At 44.0% G+C, this 13276-nt stretch overlaps 1 protein-coding gene across 2 annotated transcripts in view; it reads right to left on the reverse strand.

Annotated features, from left to right (window-relative positions):
* Positions 1–12505, reverse strand: part of SCIN (scinderin) — a 45636-nt gene extending 33131 nt beyond the window's left edge. For both annotated transcript variants that reach the window (XM_048511409.1, XM_048511408.1), the window contains exons 1-4: positions 12232–12505; positions 9635–9789; positions 6950–7111; positions 3791–3940 (exon numbers count right to left, since the gene is read on the reverse strand). In XM_048511409.1, coding sequence (XP_048367366.1) covers positions 3791–3940; positions 6950–7111; positions 9635–9789; positions 12232–12424 — 660 coding nt within the window. In that variant the 5' untranslated portion in view covers positions 12425–12505. The remainder of the gene's footprint in view (positions 1–3790; positions 3941–6949; positions 7112–9634; positions 9790–12231) is intronic.
* Between the last annotated feature and the right edge of the window lie 771 nt (positions 12506–13276).

Raw genomic sequence — 13276 nt, forward strand, 5'->3', positions numbered from 1 at the left:
CATTGGCTCCTGAAGATCTCCAAGGGGGTGGGGTCCCCTCAACTCTTCTGAGAGCCCATGCTTCAGTTTGTTCTTCCTTAGCCACCTGACCAAAGCCTCAATGCACCAGTTCAGAATCAAGATGGAAACATCAAGAAGCTTGGGTAATAAAGTATAGAGCTTAGTGTCTTCGGCATATTTGTAACACCTTGTCAAGGCCCTGTCAAGATCTCAGATCTTTCTTGGCTCTTGCCATGAGACTATGGGGTGGGCCAGACTAGGAGGTACCGTGAGAGCTTCACTTGTTATGCTGTATCTCTATGCTTGTCTACTTTTGTTTTTATGCATGCAGTAACTCTTCTCACCCTTCGAGGCAGGCACACCTGGCCTTCATCTCTGTTTTGGAGGCTTTGCATAGCCTGAGAATGTTTTTAGTGATTTCAGAAGTTGTATAATAGAACTCAGTTCCAGCAAGACTTGCGACTTGCTTGTATTCTGTTCACAGTGTTCCTATCAATGAACCATTTTCTGAATCCAAGAGTCCAGTCATTACAGGGAGGTTGATTCAAAGCTCCAGACAATCTCACTCAGCAGTCTTGTATACATATATAAAGAGCATGGGTGAGTAAACAGAACTCTGTAGCATTCTACAGGACAAATTCTGCCCAGTTGATTATACCTCTAGTGAAACACCAAAGAGCTATGGCCATAATACCAACTGTATATTCAAGTCAGTGGATAAGAATGGAGTGGTCAACTACATCAAACGCTGTTGAGAGGTCTAATAATATCAACAGGGAAAACTGCCCCCTATCCAACTGTAAAAAAGACTGTTCACCAGTGCAACTAAAGCCATCTTGGTACCAAATCTAAACCTGAAGCCAGATTAAAATAGATCAGGGGCAAGTGAGTCATGTCGGAAACCTTGGAGCTGCTCTGCTACCACACACTCCATCATCTTCTCTGGAAAAAGTTGAAGACTGTCCTGTAATGTTCACTTCATTCCTAGTCAATGAAGGTATTTTAGCAAAGGTCTTATAATATCTCTTCCAAAGCCCTTGAGAAGGCCCCTTCAATCAAGGAGGAGTTGATAACTTTCACTAATGGCTCCAATATCTATGATGGGCATGGGTCCTGCACACAAGAAGATCCTGACAAGGATCCTGTCAGCATCCAAAGTTAGGATTAGTACAAATCTATCCATAATAAAAGGACAAACAGGCACTTCTGACACCTCAGGTAGTGGATTTGTACACAACTTGGCCTCTAAGTCAGAATGGAGGAGAGAGATTTTTTCAGCAAAGAACTCTGAAGAAATATCACAGCTGGTAGCAGGGGTGGACTACCAGGTGTTATCAAGCCACAAATTACTTTGAACTATTGACCTGGCAAGATTCTGCTGATGCAACGGTGGCTATGAAGAAAGTGTTTTTCCCCATAGACCTCCAAATGGGCTTTATGATGTGCTCTGTATGATTGATCCACCATCTTTTCCCAATGGTTCTCTAGTTGTCTTCCATCTGTGTCATGTTTCCCACCTCTCTTGTAAACCAAGGAGATGGGATCCTCACCGAGTGTGGAAGACAGTGCCAAGAAGCTACTATGTTTGTACCCCTGGTCAGTCCACCATTCCATGCAGTTACAATGAGCACAACCACAGTTGATGCATGGGAGTGTACAGGGAGACATAGTTCAATGGATATGTGGACCCTAGACCATGAAGGGCTTTAAAAGTAATAATCAGCACTTTAAACTGGACCCAGAAGCAAATCAGTAACTGGTGCAGTACTAGAGTTATATGTAACTTTGCTTAGGATGGCCCTTTGTCAGAAACTGAAGAATAAAACCAGCAGTGTCCAAAACCACCAATGATCTTTGTTCAGCTAAAATTACATGTACTGCTCAACTATGGCATCCTTCTTCCCTCACAACTCAGGCATCAGTGAATCATGAATGGCTCACATGTCTGAAGACATCTGCAGTTCTTCATTGTTTGAGCAATTATTAGCTACAATTGGCCTGACAAAAACAGAGGTGCAATTGTCAACAACAATGATGCTATCATGCACACTCCATTAGTATTTTATTAGGTAGATAATGTGTAGGGAAATATGCCAAAACCAAAATTAACATTCCAAACCACTGTAAGCAAGGCCACTTCATTTAGGTATTCAAAAGTTCTGCTTTGCTTCTTGAATTATTTTCCATTATAAATAGAGAAAGCAATTTAAAAGCCTACAGATTATTAACAATTTAGCCCACTGGAATTTGTAACAACTTCTTTGTAATTTGCACTGGTAACTAACAATGTGACCTGCATCCAGGTATCAGCTACCGATTTTCCCCTACAATTGAAAAAAAAATCACACAGACTATTTTAATGAGCAACAAATCCTGGCCTATTTCATAGCTGGCTAAACTAGAAATATTCTTTTTTTTCCTCCTAAAAATGACTGTAACAGTTCAAAATCATCCACACTTTATTATCGATTTACAGTTTTGCAGGGATGACATGATATTTGTCAAGGTTTGTTCTGACTCAAGTGTCTCAGCAAGCCTAGAAGTGCAGTCCCACTGTTTTTTGTCGGGTACAGGGGTACAGCCAAGCGTCAGTAAAGTCTGTCAGCAAAAATAAAAACACCTGTGCCAGAGTAGACAGGTGTATAATAGCACAATCTCGGGTCCATCTTGGTAAGTCAACAGTATTTCAGGCATAGGCCCAAGTAAAATTGAAGTAGATAAAAATTGACACACTCCAGCAACACCATATTACCCCTTTTATCTCCAACATCAGGAAATGCGTATGGCAACTATTTTTGTGGTATGCTCTAGTTGCCCAGAAAATAGGTGATTACTCTGAGTCTTTTTAAGATCCACCAGAAGCCATGAGCTGGTTAGATCTTTATATCCCACTACTGAGGAGGAATGTCTGATCTCTCCAGATCTCAGAAGCTAAGAAGGGTCAGCCCTGGGTAGTTCTTGGATGTCCAGGGTCATTCCCTAGAGGGAAGGAATGGCAAACAGCCTCCAAAGGTGTTCTGCCTTGAAAACCCTATGGGATCGCCACAAGTCAGTGAAACAAATATACCTTCATTAATTCAACCTTCACACTGCTTGGTAGGCAGTTGAGGATTTTGGGCTCCAACAAGTATGCTTCCCTAAAACAATACAACCTTCACATAACTATCCCCCAAATATGTATGCAGATCCAGCATCTCTTCCTGTCTCATCCCTTAGCTAATAGCCACAGGATCATTACAATACTCCCAAGGACATCAACCTGTGAATATGCTCCACTCTACAGAAATACCAGCAATACCTCTGGAACGATATCTTGAGTGCCATGCCATGGAATTTCTGTAAAAATACTTCTGCCTGCAGGAACAGCAGCATCATATAAAAGAGTCTCTGCTATCATCTTATAACAGGAAATAAAACTATGTTGACACTGGAATGCTGTATCTGCCACCAATCAGCAAACATCCACATCACACACCTGTTTTTTCCACTTTCGCAGTCATGGGTCTTCCCCATATCATTCTTGCTTGGTGTGAATGCTAAGAATTGTCTGTTAGGGACTGCTCCCCCACTCTCGGTTGACAGTTCTCTGGGAAAAGAGACTGTAGTGGAAACATGTCCCAAGAACCTGATATACTGCTCACATTGCCAACACTTTCTGTTCCAATATTTCTTCACCAGTGCAACTGACAGGCCCTGTCCTGTCTTATTTCCATGAGCTCCACAGTCAAAGCACAAATTAGTATGGCTGCAAAACTACCAAATGCTTAAATAGAAAGTAAATACACAATACCTTGATGAGCTCTTTTGGCTCGCTTCCTTCATCCACAACAATCAACTGGGCTCTTCCATTCCGTTCATTGTCCCGAATGCCCATGGCCACCTGCGTAGCTTTCAGGCGCTCATATTTATTGCATGCAGAGCCACACCACTGATAGATCTCCTAGAACAAAATATAAATCTCTTCAGTCAGCAGAATTAATACAGGACAGTTTTACAGAATGTGCATCCCAGAGTGTAACCTCGTAAGGACTGGTAACAGTTTTCAGAATAATTCACAGAAAATTCTTAGCTGAAGCAGAAGTTAATAAAGGAAACAGATTTTCCTTCATTCTCTCCCTGTATAACAATAACTTCCAAAAAACTAGGTATTCAAAAATGTCACTGCTCTCCAAAAGAGTTTTTAAATTTTACTTTTCTACTTGTGGTGGTTGGGATTAGTAAAAGTAATCTATCTGATTTCAGAAATGGAGCCAAGCATCCCAGCTCAATGATTTTTTTTAATGCACAGTAATGAATATCGTGAATACAGTACTTTTTATGAACTTGTAAGGCATAGCTTGAATGCAAGAAATTCTCCATTTATTCCAGTGGGTGGATAAGTATTGTATATAATTTGCTTTTGTATGTGGATTTGCTCCCTAGAGTGGAATGAACAAAGCACCCCATGCCCAGAAAATATGGATTATGTTGAATGTCTCCTTCTTGAATCACTTTCAGACAGGCAGCCTCATCCACAGGCCGTGCGCCCAGCCTCGGTTCTGCAGCTACACTGCCCTGCCACTCAGAGGTGGGATCCAACCAGTTCTCACCACTTCTCTAGAAGTGGTTACTAATTTTTTCTGAGTGCCGAGAAGGGATTACTAAAGCAACCTCCCTGCCCAATAGGGACTGGAGGTGCGTGTGTGCGGTGGCGCCACTGTTTGAATCCCACCACCATCTGAACCTGTTATTAAAAATTTTGGATCCCACCACTGCTGCCACTCCCAAATGGACTTCCCAGCCTCCCCACCTCCAAGAAGTTCCCAAGAGCCACACCGCATTTATTCCAGTCAAAAAGCTGGCCCAAGTGGAGGCTGTGGCCCACTGGCACAACACTGGCAAAGGGCAGGAGGGAGCCGATGTTCTCCAGCCTCACCCCACTATGCCAGCAGAGGCATAGGGACACTGCCAGTTTCCTGTGCCACATCTCACTGCTGGGGTAGGGTGGCGACTGCACGGTGGAATTTCATCCATCTGCTGAGATAAGTGCCCCAGAGAAAATGAATTCACCAGCACAGTCTCCCTGCAGCTTCCAGTAGAGGATCCTCCAAATTTGCCCTTCTAAAAGAATTCATGGCAAAGAGCACAACAGAGAAAACTTTGGATTGGATCCAAAAATTACTTCCCATGTAAGCAGTCCGGGCCCTGCCTGAGTGCAACTAGTTGGTTATTTCTGTGTTCCCAGACAGCACCAGCACTGAAACATACAGTTATTCAACTTCAAAATGGTAAAGCACAAAGGGGTATTGATGGCTCAAGTATGAACTCCTAGGTACACTTGTAAGAAAACAGCTGGTTTACCAGTTTCCTTTAATAGCACCTATTTTCCAACACACACAACTCTGAAGAACATTCTGTTCGGGATGAAATTTCCCATGGCCTTCATGTGTTACTGAAACAACTATTCCATGAAGGCCTGGACCAAAAAGAAAAAAAAATCTATGATCTATAAATAGCCCATGTTTTCTTGGTTAGTTCTATTTTTTCATTCCTTATTGGAAATAATACTTTCAAAGTAGCCAAAGCACATGGTTAGGAAAGAAGGAGGCTTCCTAATTCAGAGTAAGAGGAATGCAAGATCCCCACGAGCTATACCAGTGATGGCAAATCTTTTCAAGACCGAGTGCCCAAATTGCAACCCAAAACCCACTTATTTATTGTAAAGTGCCAACACAGCAATTTAACCGGAACACTGAGGTTTTCGTTTAGAAAAAATGGTTGGCTCCGAGGCACACATTACTCAGGAGTAAGCTTAGTGAAGCAACCATGCAACGCTTCAAATGGGTGAATCACGATCCTAGGAGGGTTTACTCAGAAGCAAGCCCCATTGCCAGCAACCGAGTTTACTCCCAGGTAAAGGATCATGCTCAGGCCAGCCTAGATGTGTGTGTGTGTGGAAGGGTGATTTTCCACCCCCCCTCCCACATGATGAACTCTGCGTGAGTGACCACAGAGAGGGCTTTGAATGCCACCTCTGGCACCCATGCCATAGGTTCGCCACCACTGAGCTATACCATGGCAATAAGACCACCAGGGAAGTTTCATCTCCTCCTCCTCCATTCCGTCTTACTGTGATACTGATGGTAGCAGCTGGTACCTCTGGGCCCTCTTCTTCTGAAGACCACCACCTTGGTTTTGGAGTAGTTTATATTTAGTCCCTCATCCTCACAGTACATCCCAAGTTTATATCTATTGGCATCATTTCTGCTCCTTTGTCAGCAAAAAAGCAACATTCAAACGTAACTATCTATTACCCCTTTTGGGGACCATTAAACAAAACAAGTTGATGTTGCATCCATTTCAAAGAAATTAGAGCTCTAAGAAGAAATTTGCTAAACATCTTCTTACTCAATTCTTCAGAGGTTATAGCAAAACGGCCAGCACCAAACCATGAATGTTTGTGTCAACCTACAAACCCTTTTCGGTCATTAAATTTGATCATGTGTATGGAACAAATGTGCTACACATGATCCTTCCAATATGTGTGATCCCCGTGTCTTCTAAAAGTATATGTGTATATTTCAAGGCTACAAGAAAAATATACACATGGTCCTTTTCAAAAGACATATATTAGGAGGATCACATGTAGCACATCCGACCAGGGTGCACGGTTACACATAATCATTAATCCAAGGTTTGAGGCACATGTACCAAGGCATAAAATCTAAATACTGTCCCTTTTAGAAGAAACAGCAATTGTGAGCATTGGGAGGCTTGCTTGCAGCGCATTTTTCCATATGCACAGCACCAGCAACACAACAACTCAAAAGGGCTGTAGTCTGGCTCAATGAGTTAGCATGTGGGAGGAGGGCATATGTGTAGAACACCTAGTTTAGGGTGTTCAATGTACCAATTTTAGGGCTATTTATTTGTGGCTATTTTTGGAAAACTAAATCCTGTGACAACTTACTGTCCCAAGGTCCACGATGAAGCAGTCTCCTTTGTTGAAGCTCTCCCAGCTGAGAGGGACTTCGGTGGCCCTCACCACTCTCCGGCCCTTGATGTGCAGAAGTCTTCGTGCACTTAGGTCATTTGTGATTACATGTTTAAAGCCAGAGGCTACACCACCTGCCTAAATGAAAATTTAAAAAAATGTTAGGTGACCGAATGATTTTATTGTGTCTGGTCAAACCCCTGAAGATTCAGATATCAATGGCTACAATCCTAAAGTTTCCAAAATAATTGAAATGCAAGAGCTGAGACAAGGGAAATCTGCAGAAAACTGGTGAAAAGAAGGGTACTTGACCTCTCCCATATCTGTAGATTCTCATCTGTAAGAGGTCTCCCCCCCTCCATCAGTCCATGCCCATTTCTAGTTTTTGAAGCCCAGCCAAGGAGAAAAGGAAAAACTGCTAGGTGAACATCACCAGGGGACACTCAGGAGCTAGAGAAAGCTTAATTACCATGGTTCACTTGGCAATTCTTCCCTGTAAGGGACTCATCAGGATCCACATTACTGTTATGAAGGAAATGACGAGTTTGCAACTAAATCCCTGCTATTGCTGATAAGCTATTATTATTATTACTACCATCAGCAATATTTATATTCAGCCTTCCTGCTTTTACAAGGACCATCAAGGTAGCTAACAATTTAAAACATACATAATAAATTTTTATTATAAAATAACTGCAATAAAAACAGATAAAACATACATAACTTAAATGACTTTAAAATGAGTTAACATAAATACAAAATATTGAAACATTGGTTAGGAAGGGGGATCATTGAGGGAATGCAAAACAAAACAAAAAAGTCTTCACCCACTGGAAAATGGCAGCAGAAGGGGAAAGACTAGTTAATCAAGGAGTAAATTTTAATCTGTACTTTAAGTTTTGAACCCATTAATTGCACCAATTAATTGATTGAAGTAAAAAGACCATAATCTGAGTTAGATTTCCCAAATTCATCCTGATAACTGGATCATGCTGGCTTTGAATAGTGGATCACAGCTTATATTGTACTAGCGGGGCCCCTGCCACACATTGCTGTGGCAATTGTCCTTCTCATCACAGTCCGCAACACACAGAGATATCCATGCAAGTCCAATGATCCGCAGCATAGCCTTTGGGGGTGGTCAAATGGAATCCCTCTTTCCCTTTTCAATTCACATTGTTATATGGTGGTGTCTTGTTCTTTTAGTATAAGGTAACCCTTTCCATTCCACAACGGAACTGTCCAGAGTGAGAATCCTGCTGTCCATGAGGCTGGTTGACATGCACAGTCCTGGCTTGGGTAAGGCAGAACTGGGGCAAGCAGGCTATCCCAGTCAGGCAGCAGAGGCAGGGTGGTGAAGCGCTCAGATCGAGGCCAGCTCCCTGGGTTCGTAAAGGGCCACATGCAAAAGAAGCAGAGGCAGTAGTGTTGGCTCACTCCCACCCCGCGGATTGTCCTAGAAGAAAAAGGCAAACTCAAGCTCGCTTGTAGTAAAAGAGAGCTGTAGGAAGTGGGTAAGTGGTGGTTGGATTGAGGGAGGGCAGAATGAGGTGTATGAGGATGAGCTGGATGTGTATGAGAGTATTTAATAATAAGCCTTTATTTGGCATAACGTATGAGAGTATTGTGTTGTGTGGTAGCAGTGGGTGAGGCACAGAGAGTGAAAGTTACCTGCGTGTGAGGGGGGGGGAACCCCACCTGACGTCTCGCACAGCAAAGTGTGTATGTGTTTCACTTCCACTCGTATTACCTACCAGTATTACCTATTTACTGTTTTCACTGCTCATCTCTGGCCATCTCTGCGAACATTCTAAGGGCATTCCAAGCCCTCAGGCCACAGACATGCTGCAGAACATTCTAAGGGTGACAGTTAAACACAGCCAGCTTCATGGCCTGGTGCGCCAGGAAAAATACTTTTTCCCCCTGGTATTGAATTTTAGCAATGTGAATATCCGAAAATCTGCCTGCATTGGAAAGGCACGTTGAGTGAAAATTTGAAAGCAATCCATCCAGTGGTTTCGGAGTTAGAGCATGACTCACAAACGGATGGTTTGCTTTTTATATATATAGATGTTTACTACTGAAGGTTTTTATGATGTTTTCTATGAAGCAGATTTCATAATTCCAATTCATTCATTCAGTAGAGGTTATGAATGAATTGTTCTCTCTGTACAAAGGGAATGTTTAATTCCATGGTCAGCACAAGCTAAATGTGGAAACTGCTGATTAACAGAAGCAAGTCACAAACCCTCCTTATGCACAAACAGAACAATGTTCATAAAGAGTCGACACTGAACAGAGCAATACTATGCAAACTTACTCCAGTCCAATCTCACTAAAATCAATGGATTTAGACTGCAGTAACTCTTCATAAGGTTGTACTGTCAATGAACAGATACCAATTTGCAATTAAATGCAGTCATGTGTGGTATGGCTGCGTAATGACAAACAGGATAGCCCACGTATGGCCACATTTAATTGGGGAAGGAAAGTGTCACCACAGCTTCCTCAAGTCTGGACTAAAACAGCATTAAATTAAAATCTGCCACAGCTTCTGCTGTAATGCTTTGTTTGTTCTCTAAATTCTGACCTCAGAAACACAACATTTTTAAAAAGATAACGATTCTAGTAGAATCATCCCACGTGTACACTATGACATACTTTATACTTGATGCCGCCTTTGAAATATCCAACGAACTGTGTAGACTCATATCCCTGGATTTCCCTGTGCTGCACAGGCTTTCCTCCAAGGTAATCATCCATTTGAACTGTAAAGATTGCTGCTGCTGTACTTTCATCCTGACTGCATTCTTTTCCTGAAACAAGAGGGAATTATTCCATTTAGATGAACAGAACCATAGAGCAGGGTACTTACTGATAGTCTTCCTGAGGAATCCTAGAAGTTTTAGTTTGGCAAAAGGGCAGAGGAGAAGTGATGACATCATCCACATACATCTTCTTTTGAATTCTAGCCCACAGTTAGTCATTCTGGAAGGCTGTTTTGGGACAGAAGATCAGAGTGGCCTAACTGCACAACTCCAGATCTAGAAATTCCTGGAGACTTGGAAGTGGAACATGTGGAGGGAAAGCCAGATCAGGAACAAGAGCGGGGGTTGCCTCAGTTGGCTCACTGACCTGATAAGCCCTCTCAAGGGGCATACATTCCAAATACCAAAGGCTTAACACCCCCCCCCTTAACTTCAATCCCTATAAGTCTACCATATTCATCAGATAATACAAGTTCCAGTTTTAACTGGGGAATAATGTAAAACACAGCTCTATTTATGTTTTTAATATCTGCTGAAATGAATTCTTCACCCAAAGTTTTATACATCAAATACTTCATCTTTTTTTTTCTAATATGAGTCTCAGACAGCACCATCCAATGGGCTAGGCACCTGGCTACGGCGCCTCTGCCACATCAGTCTGCCGCTCCCAAGGAGGCTTTCCAGTGGCATGGGGAGGCTTACAATGCAAAAAAAAGCCTCCCCAGCACCAGAAAGCCCCCATTGGGTCTAAAGCCATGGCTATCAGCACAACTGGGGCAATGGCTGGGTGGGAGCTGACTAGCATCAGCTCTTCCCCCAGCCATGCCTCCTGACCACCCAGGCATGCAGAGATGCAGGCATGGCATTCAGTGTTGTATCTCACCACTGTGGAGGGTTGCAGGGGCTGCACGCAAGTAAATCTGCTGCCAACGCTCCCTACAGTGCACACCCCCCCCCCCAATTTGGATGGGGCATTCAAAACAAATAATATTTTGTTTTAATTTTTTCAGAAATATGTTTCCCTCTTTTGTGGAACATTTACTCCATTAATGTTCTCTGCTGATCCAATGAAATGTTTGTCTGGTCAGTGAATAGGAGATCTGCAAGACCCAGCACAGTATAGTGGTTAGAATGCCAGGTTTGCACTAGGGAGGTCTGGAATCAAGTTTCCACTCAGCAATGAACCCACTAGGCAACATTAGGCTGGTCACCCTAACCACCTTTTCAGGGTTTTTATGAGAATAAAATAGGGAAGTTCATATATGTTCCCCTGAGCTCCCTGGAAGAAGTGTGGGATAACATGGTTAGATTAGAAAGATCTCATTAACTTGGATTGGATTCTATATTCTAGTGCCAGACTAGGATCTGGGAGACCCAGTTTCATGCCATGGAAACTTTCTGGGTGATCTTGGGTCAGTGTCTCTCGCTTGCAGACTAAACTACTTCACAGAAGAAGAAATGGAGAGGAGAGTAACATACGCCACTTTACGTCCCTCAAGAGAAAGGCGGACTACTAATGAAATAAAATAATTCTTACAATAAATGTAAAGGAAGAAAGGTTAGATTATTATATAACAGCAACATATGCTGTAAGAAGTGTTTGTAATGGACTGGGCACAGGATACTCTAAGGGGAAGCTTTGTTTTTGAAAAGAAGATGCTGATATTAATTTGGCCAAGCAATCAGACCTCGAAGGAAGTTCTTCCTCCAGTAGATCTAAGTATTCAGCCTCCAGTTGCTTGGCTCCGTTATGCATATTCAGAAGCATTACCAATGTTCCACAATATTAGAGTCATACTAAAGTCGAGACTAGGTTTAAGGAGATATTACTATTAATACTCCATACCCATTTCTTTCAAAAGGGGGGTGTGGTCAAATGTGGGCGGAGTTAGACTAAGGGAAAGAGGGTGGTGCCGCCAGACCTTGCGCAGAAACACCTGAAACAAGTTTCTTCTATTTACAAAACAGGAACGGGGAGGAGTTCGAGTGCAGCTTCGTCCACAGAGCCAACTCAACAGCTCATTTCTGCTCTACAGCCACTCGCCGGTTTCCTGCTTGCCATCTTTGATATAATCCCCCTGGCAGGAAAAAGGGCCGAAGTATCTGAACTAGATTGGGTAATCATACTGTCGGCACTTTCTAGTTACAAATTTGGAATGTGCTGCGGCACCGTTAAGACTTTCAGAACCCAAGCACGTTGGAGGGAATAGCAGAAAGTTGCGCAAATTCATCCATCGGATTATGGATTTGCGCAACTTTCTGCTACTCCGTCCAACGTGCTTGGGTTCTGAAGTCTTAACGCTGCCGCGACATATTCCCCGCGTTTTGCTTTCCCACATTCACATCACATTACTAGCCTGACCAACAACCAGAGGAGCGCTGGGAGTACCGTCTGCGGAACTCCCCGCTTAAGCCTCGGCTGCGAGGACGCGCAAATCTCCCCCTTCAAGCGCTTCTGCCCCGAGCCCATCGGCCCGACAGCCCCCTTACCTAGCCAATAGTGCAAATTGTAGAAAGTGGCGTTGCTCTGCTTGACGGTGTGAAGTACCAAGTAGGCGTCCCCCACGTAGAAGTTGCCGTGCAAGGGCGCGGGCACGGGCACCAGATCCAGCTTCTCGATCCTCCAGATCTGCAAGCCAGCCTTCTGCCCGGCGCTGGCAAACTCTTTGTGGTATAACTCCATCGGGTGCCGAGGGCGAGAAAGTCTGCGCAAGGAACCGGCCAAAAGGAGCAGAGGAGGCAAAAGAAGCGCGCCCTGCCCAGTCTTGAGCCGCAGCTGTGAAGAGGCAAGGCACTAAAGCGGCTCCGGTTTTTTATACCGTGGGCTGCGTTCACCTCGAGCGGGGCGAGGCCTCCCTGCGCCGGCGGGCGGATCTTTGCTTTATTGCCCTCTCCAGCGCCAGGCGCTCAGCTGGCAGATCGGCCGGGGAAAGCCCTGCAACGCCCCAGCACACCTAAGCCCGGAGGGAGGAGACGCGTTGCAAAACCAACCAGCGGCGGGGAGGGATGCGAGCGCCGCTCGGATCTGTTCAAAGACCGTTTGTGTCGGGGAACAGGGAGACTTTTCACCGGGCTCCAAGCCGGAAACCTCTCCTCTCAACCGCAGCCTTGTTTGCTCCCATTGAGGGGCGACTCGTTGGCAGAAAAACTCCCAGGCAAACTTATTGCATCAATAGGGAGTATAGTGTCCAGATCGAGGGAAGTGATTGTACCACTCTACTCTGCATTGGTCAGACCTCTTCCAGAGTACTGTGTTCAGTTGTAGGCACTGCAATTTATGAAGGATATTGACAAGCTGGAACATGTCCAGAGGAGGGCAACCAAAATGGTAAAAGGTCTGGAATCCATGCCCTACGAAGAGACAATTAGGAAGCTGGGGATGTTCAGTCGGAAGAAGCGAGGAAGGTTAAGGGGGGACGTGATAGCTGTGTTTAAATATTTGAAGGGATGTCATGTTGAAGAGGGAGCAAGCTTCTTTTCTGCTGCCTCAGAGACTAGGACACAGAGTAATGGATTCAAGATGCAGGAAAAGAGA

Source organism: Sphaerodactylus townsendi, linkage group LG11 (assembly GCF_021028975.2).
Source record: "Sphaerodactylus townsendi isolate TG3544 linkage group LG11, MPM_Stown_v2.3, whole genome shotgun sequence".
In the NCBI taxonomy this organism is placed as follows: domain Eukaryota; kingdom Metazoa; phylum Chordata; class Lepidosauria; order Squamata; family Sphaerodactylidae; genus Sphaerodactylus; species Sphaerodactylus townsendi.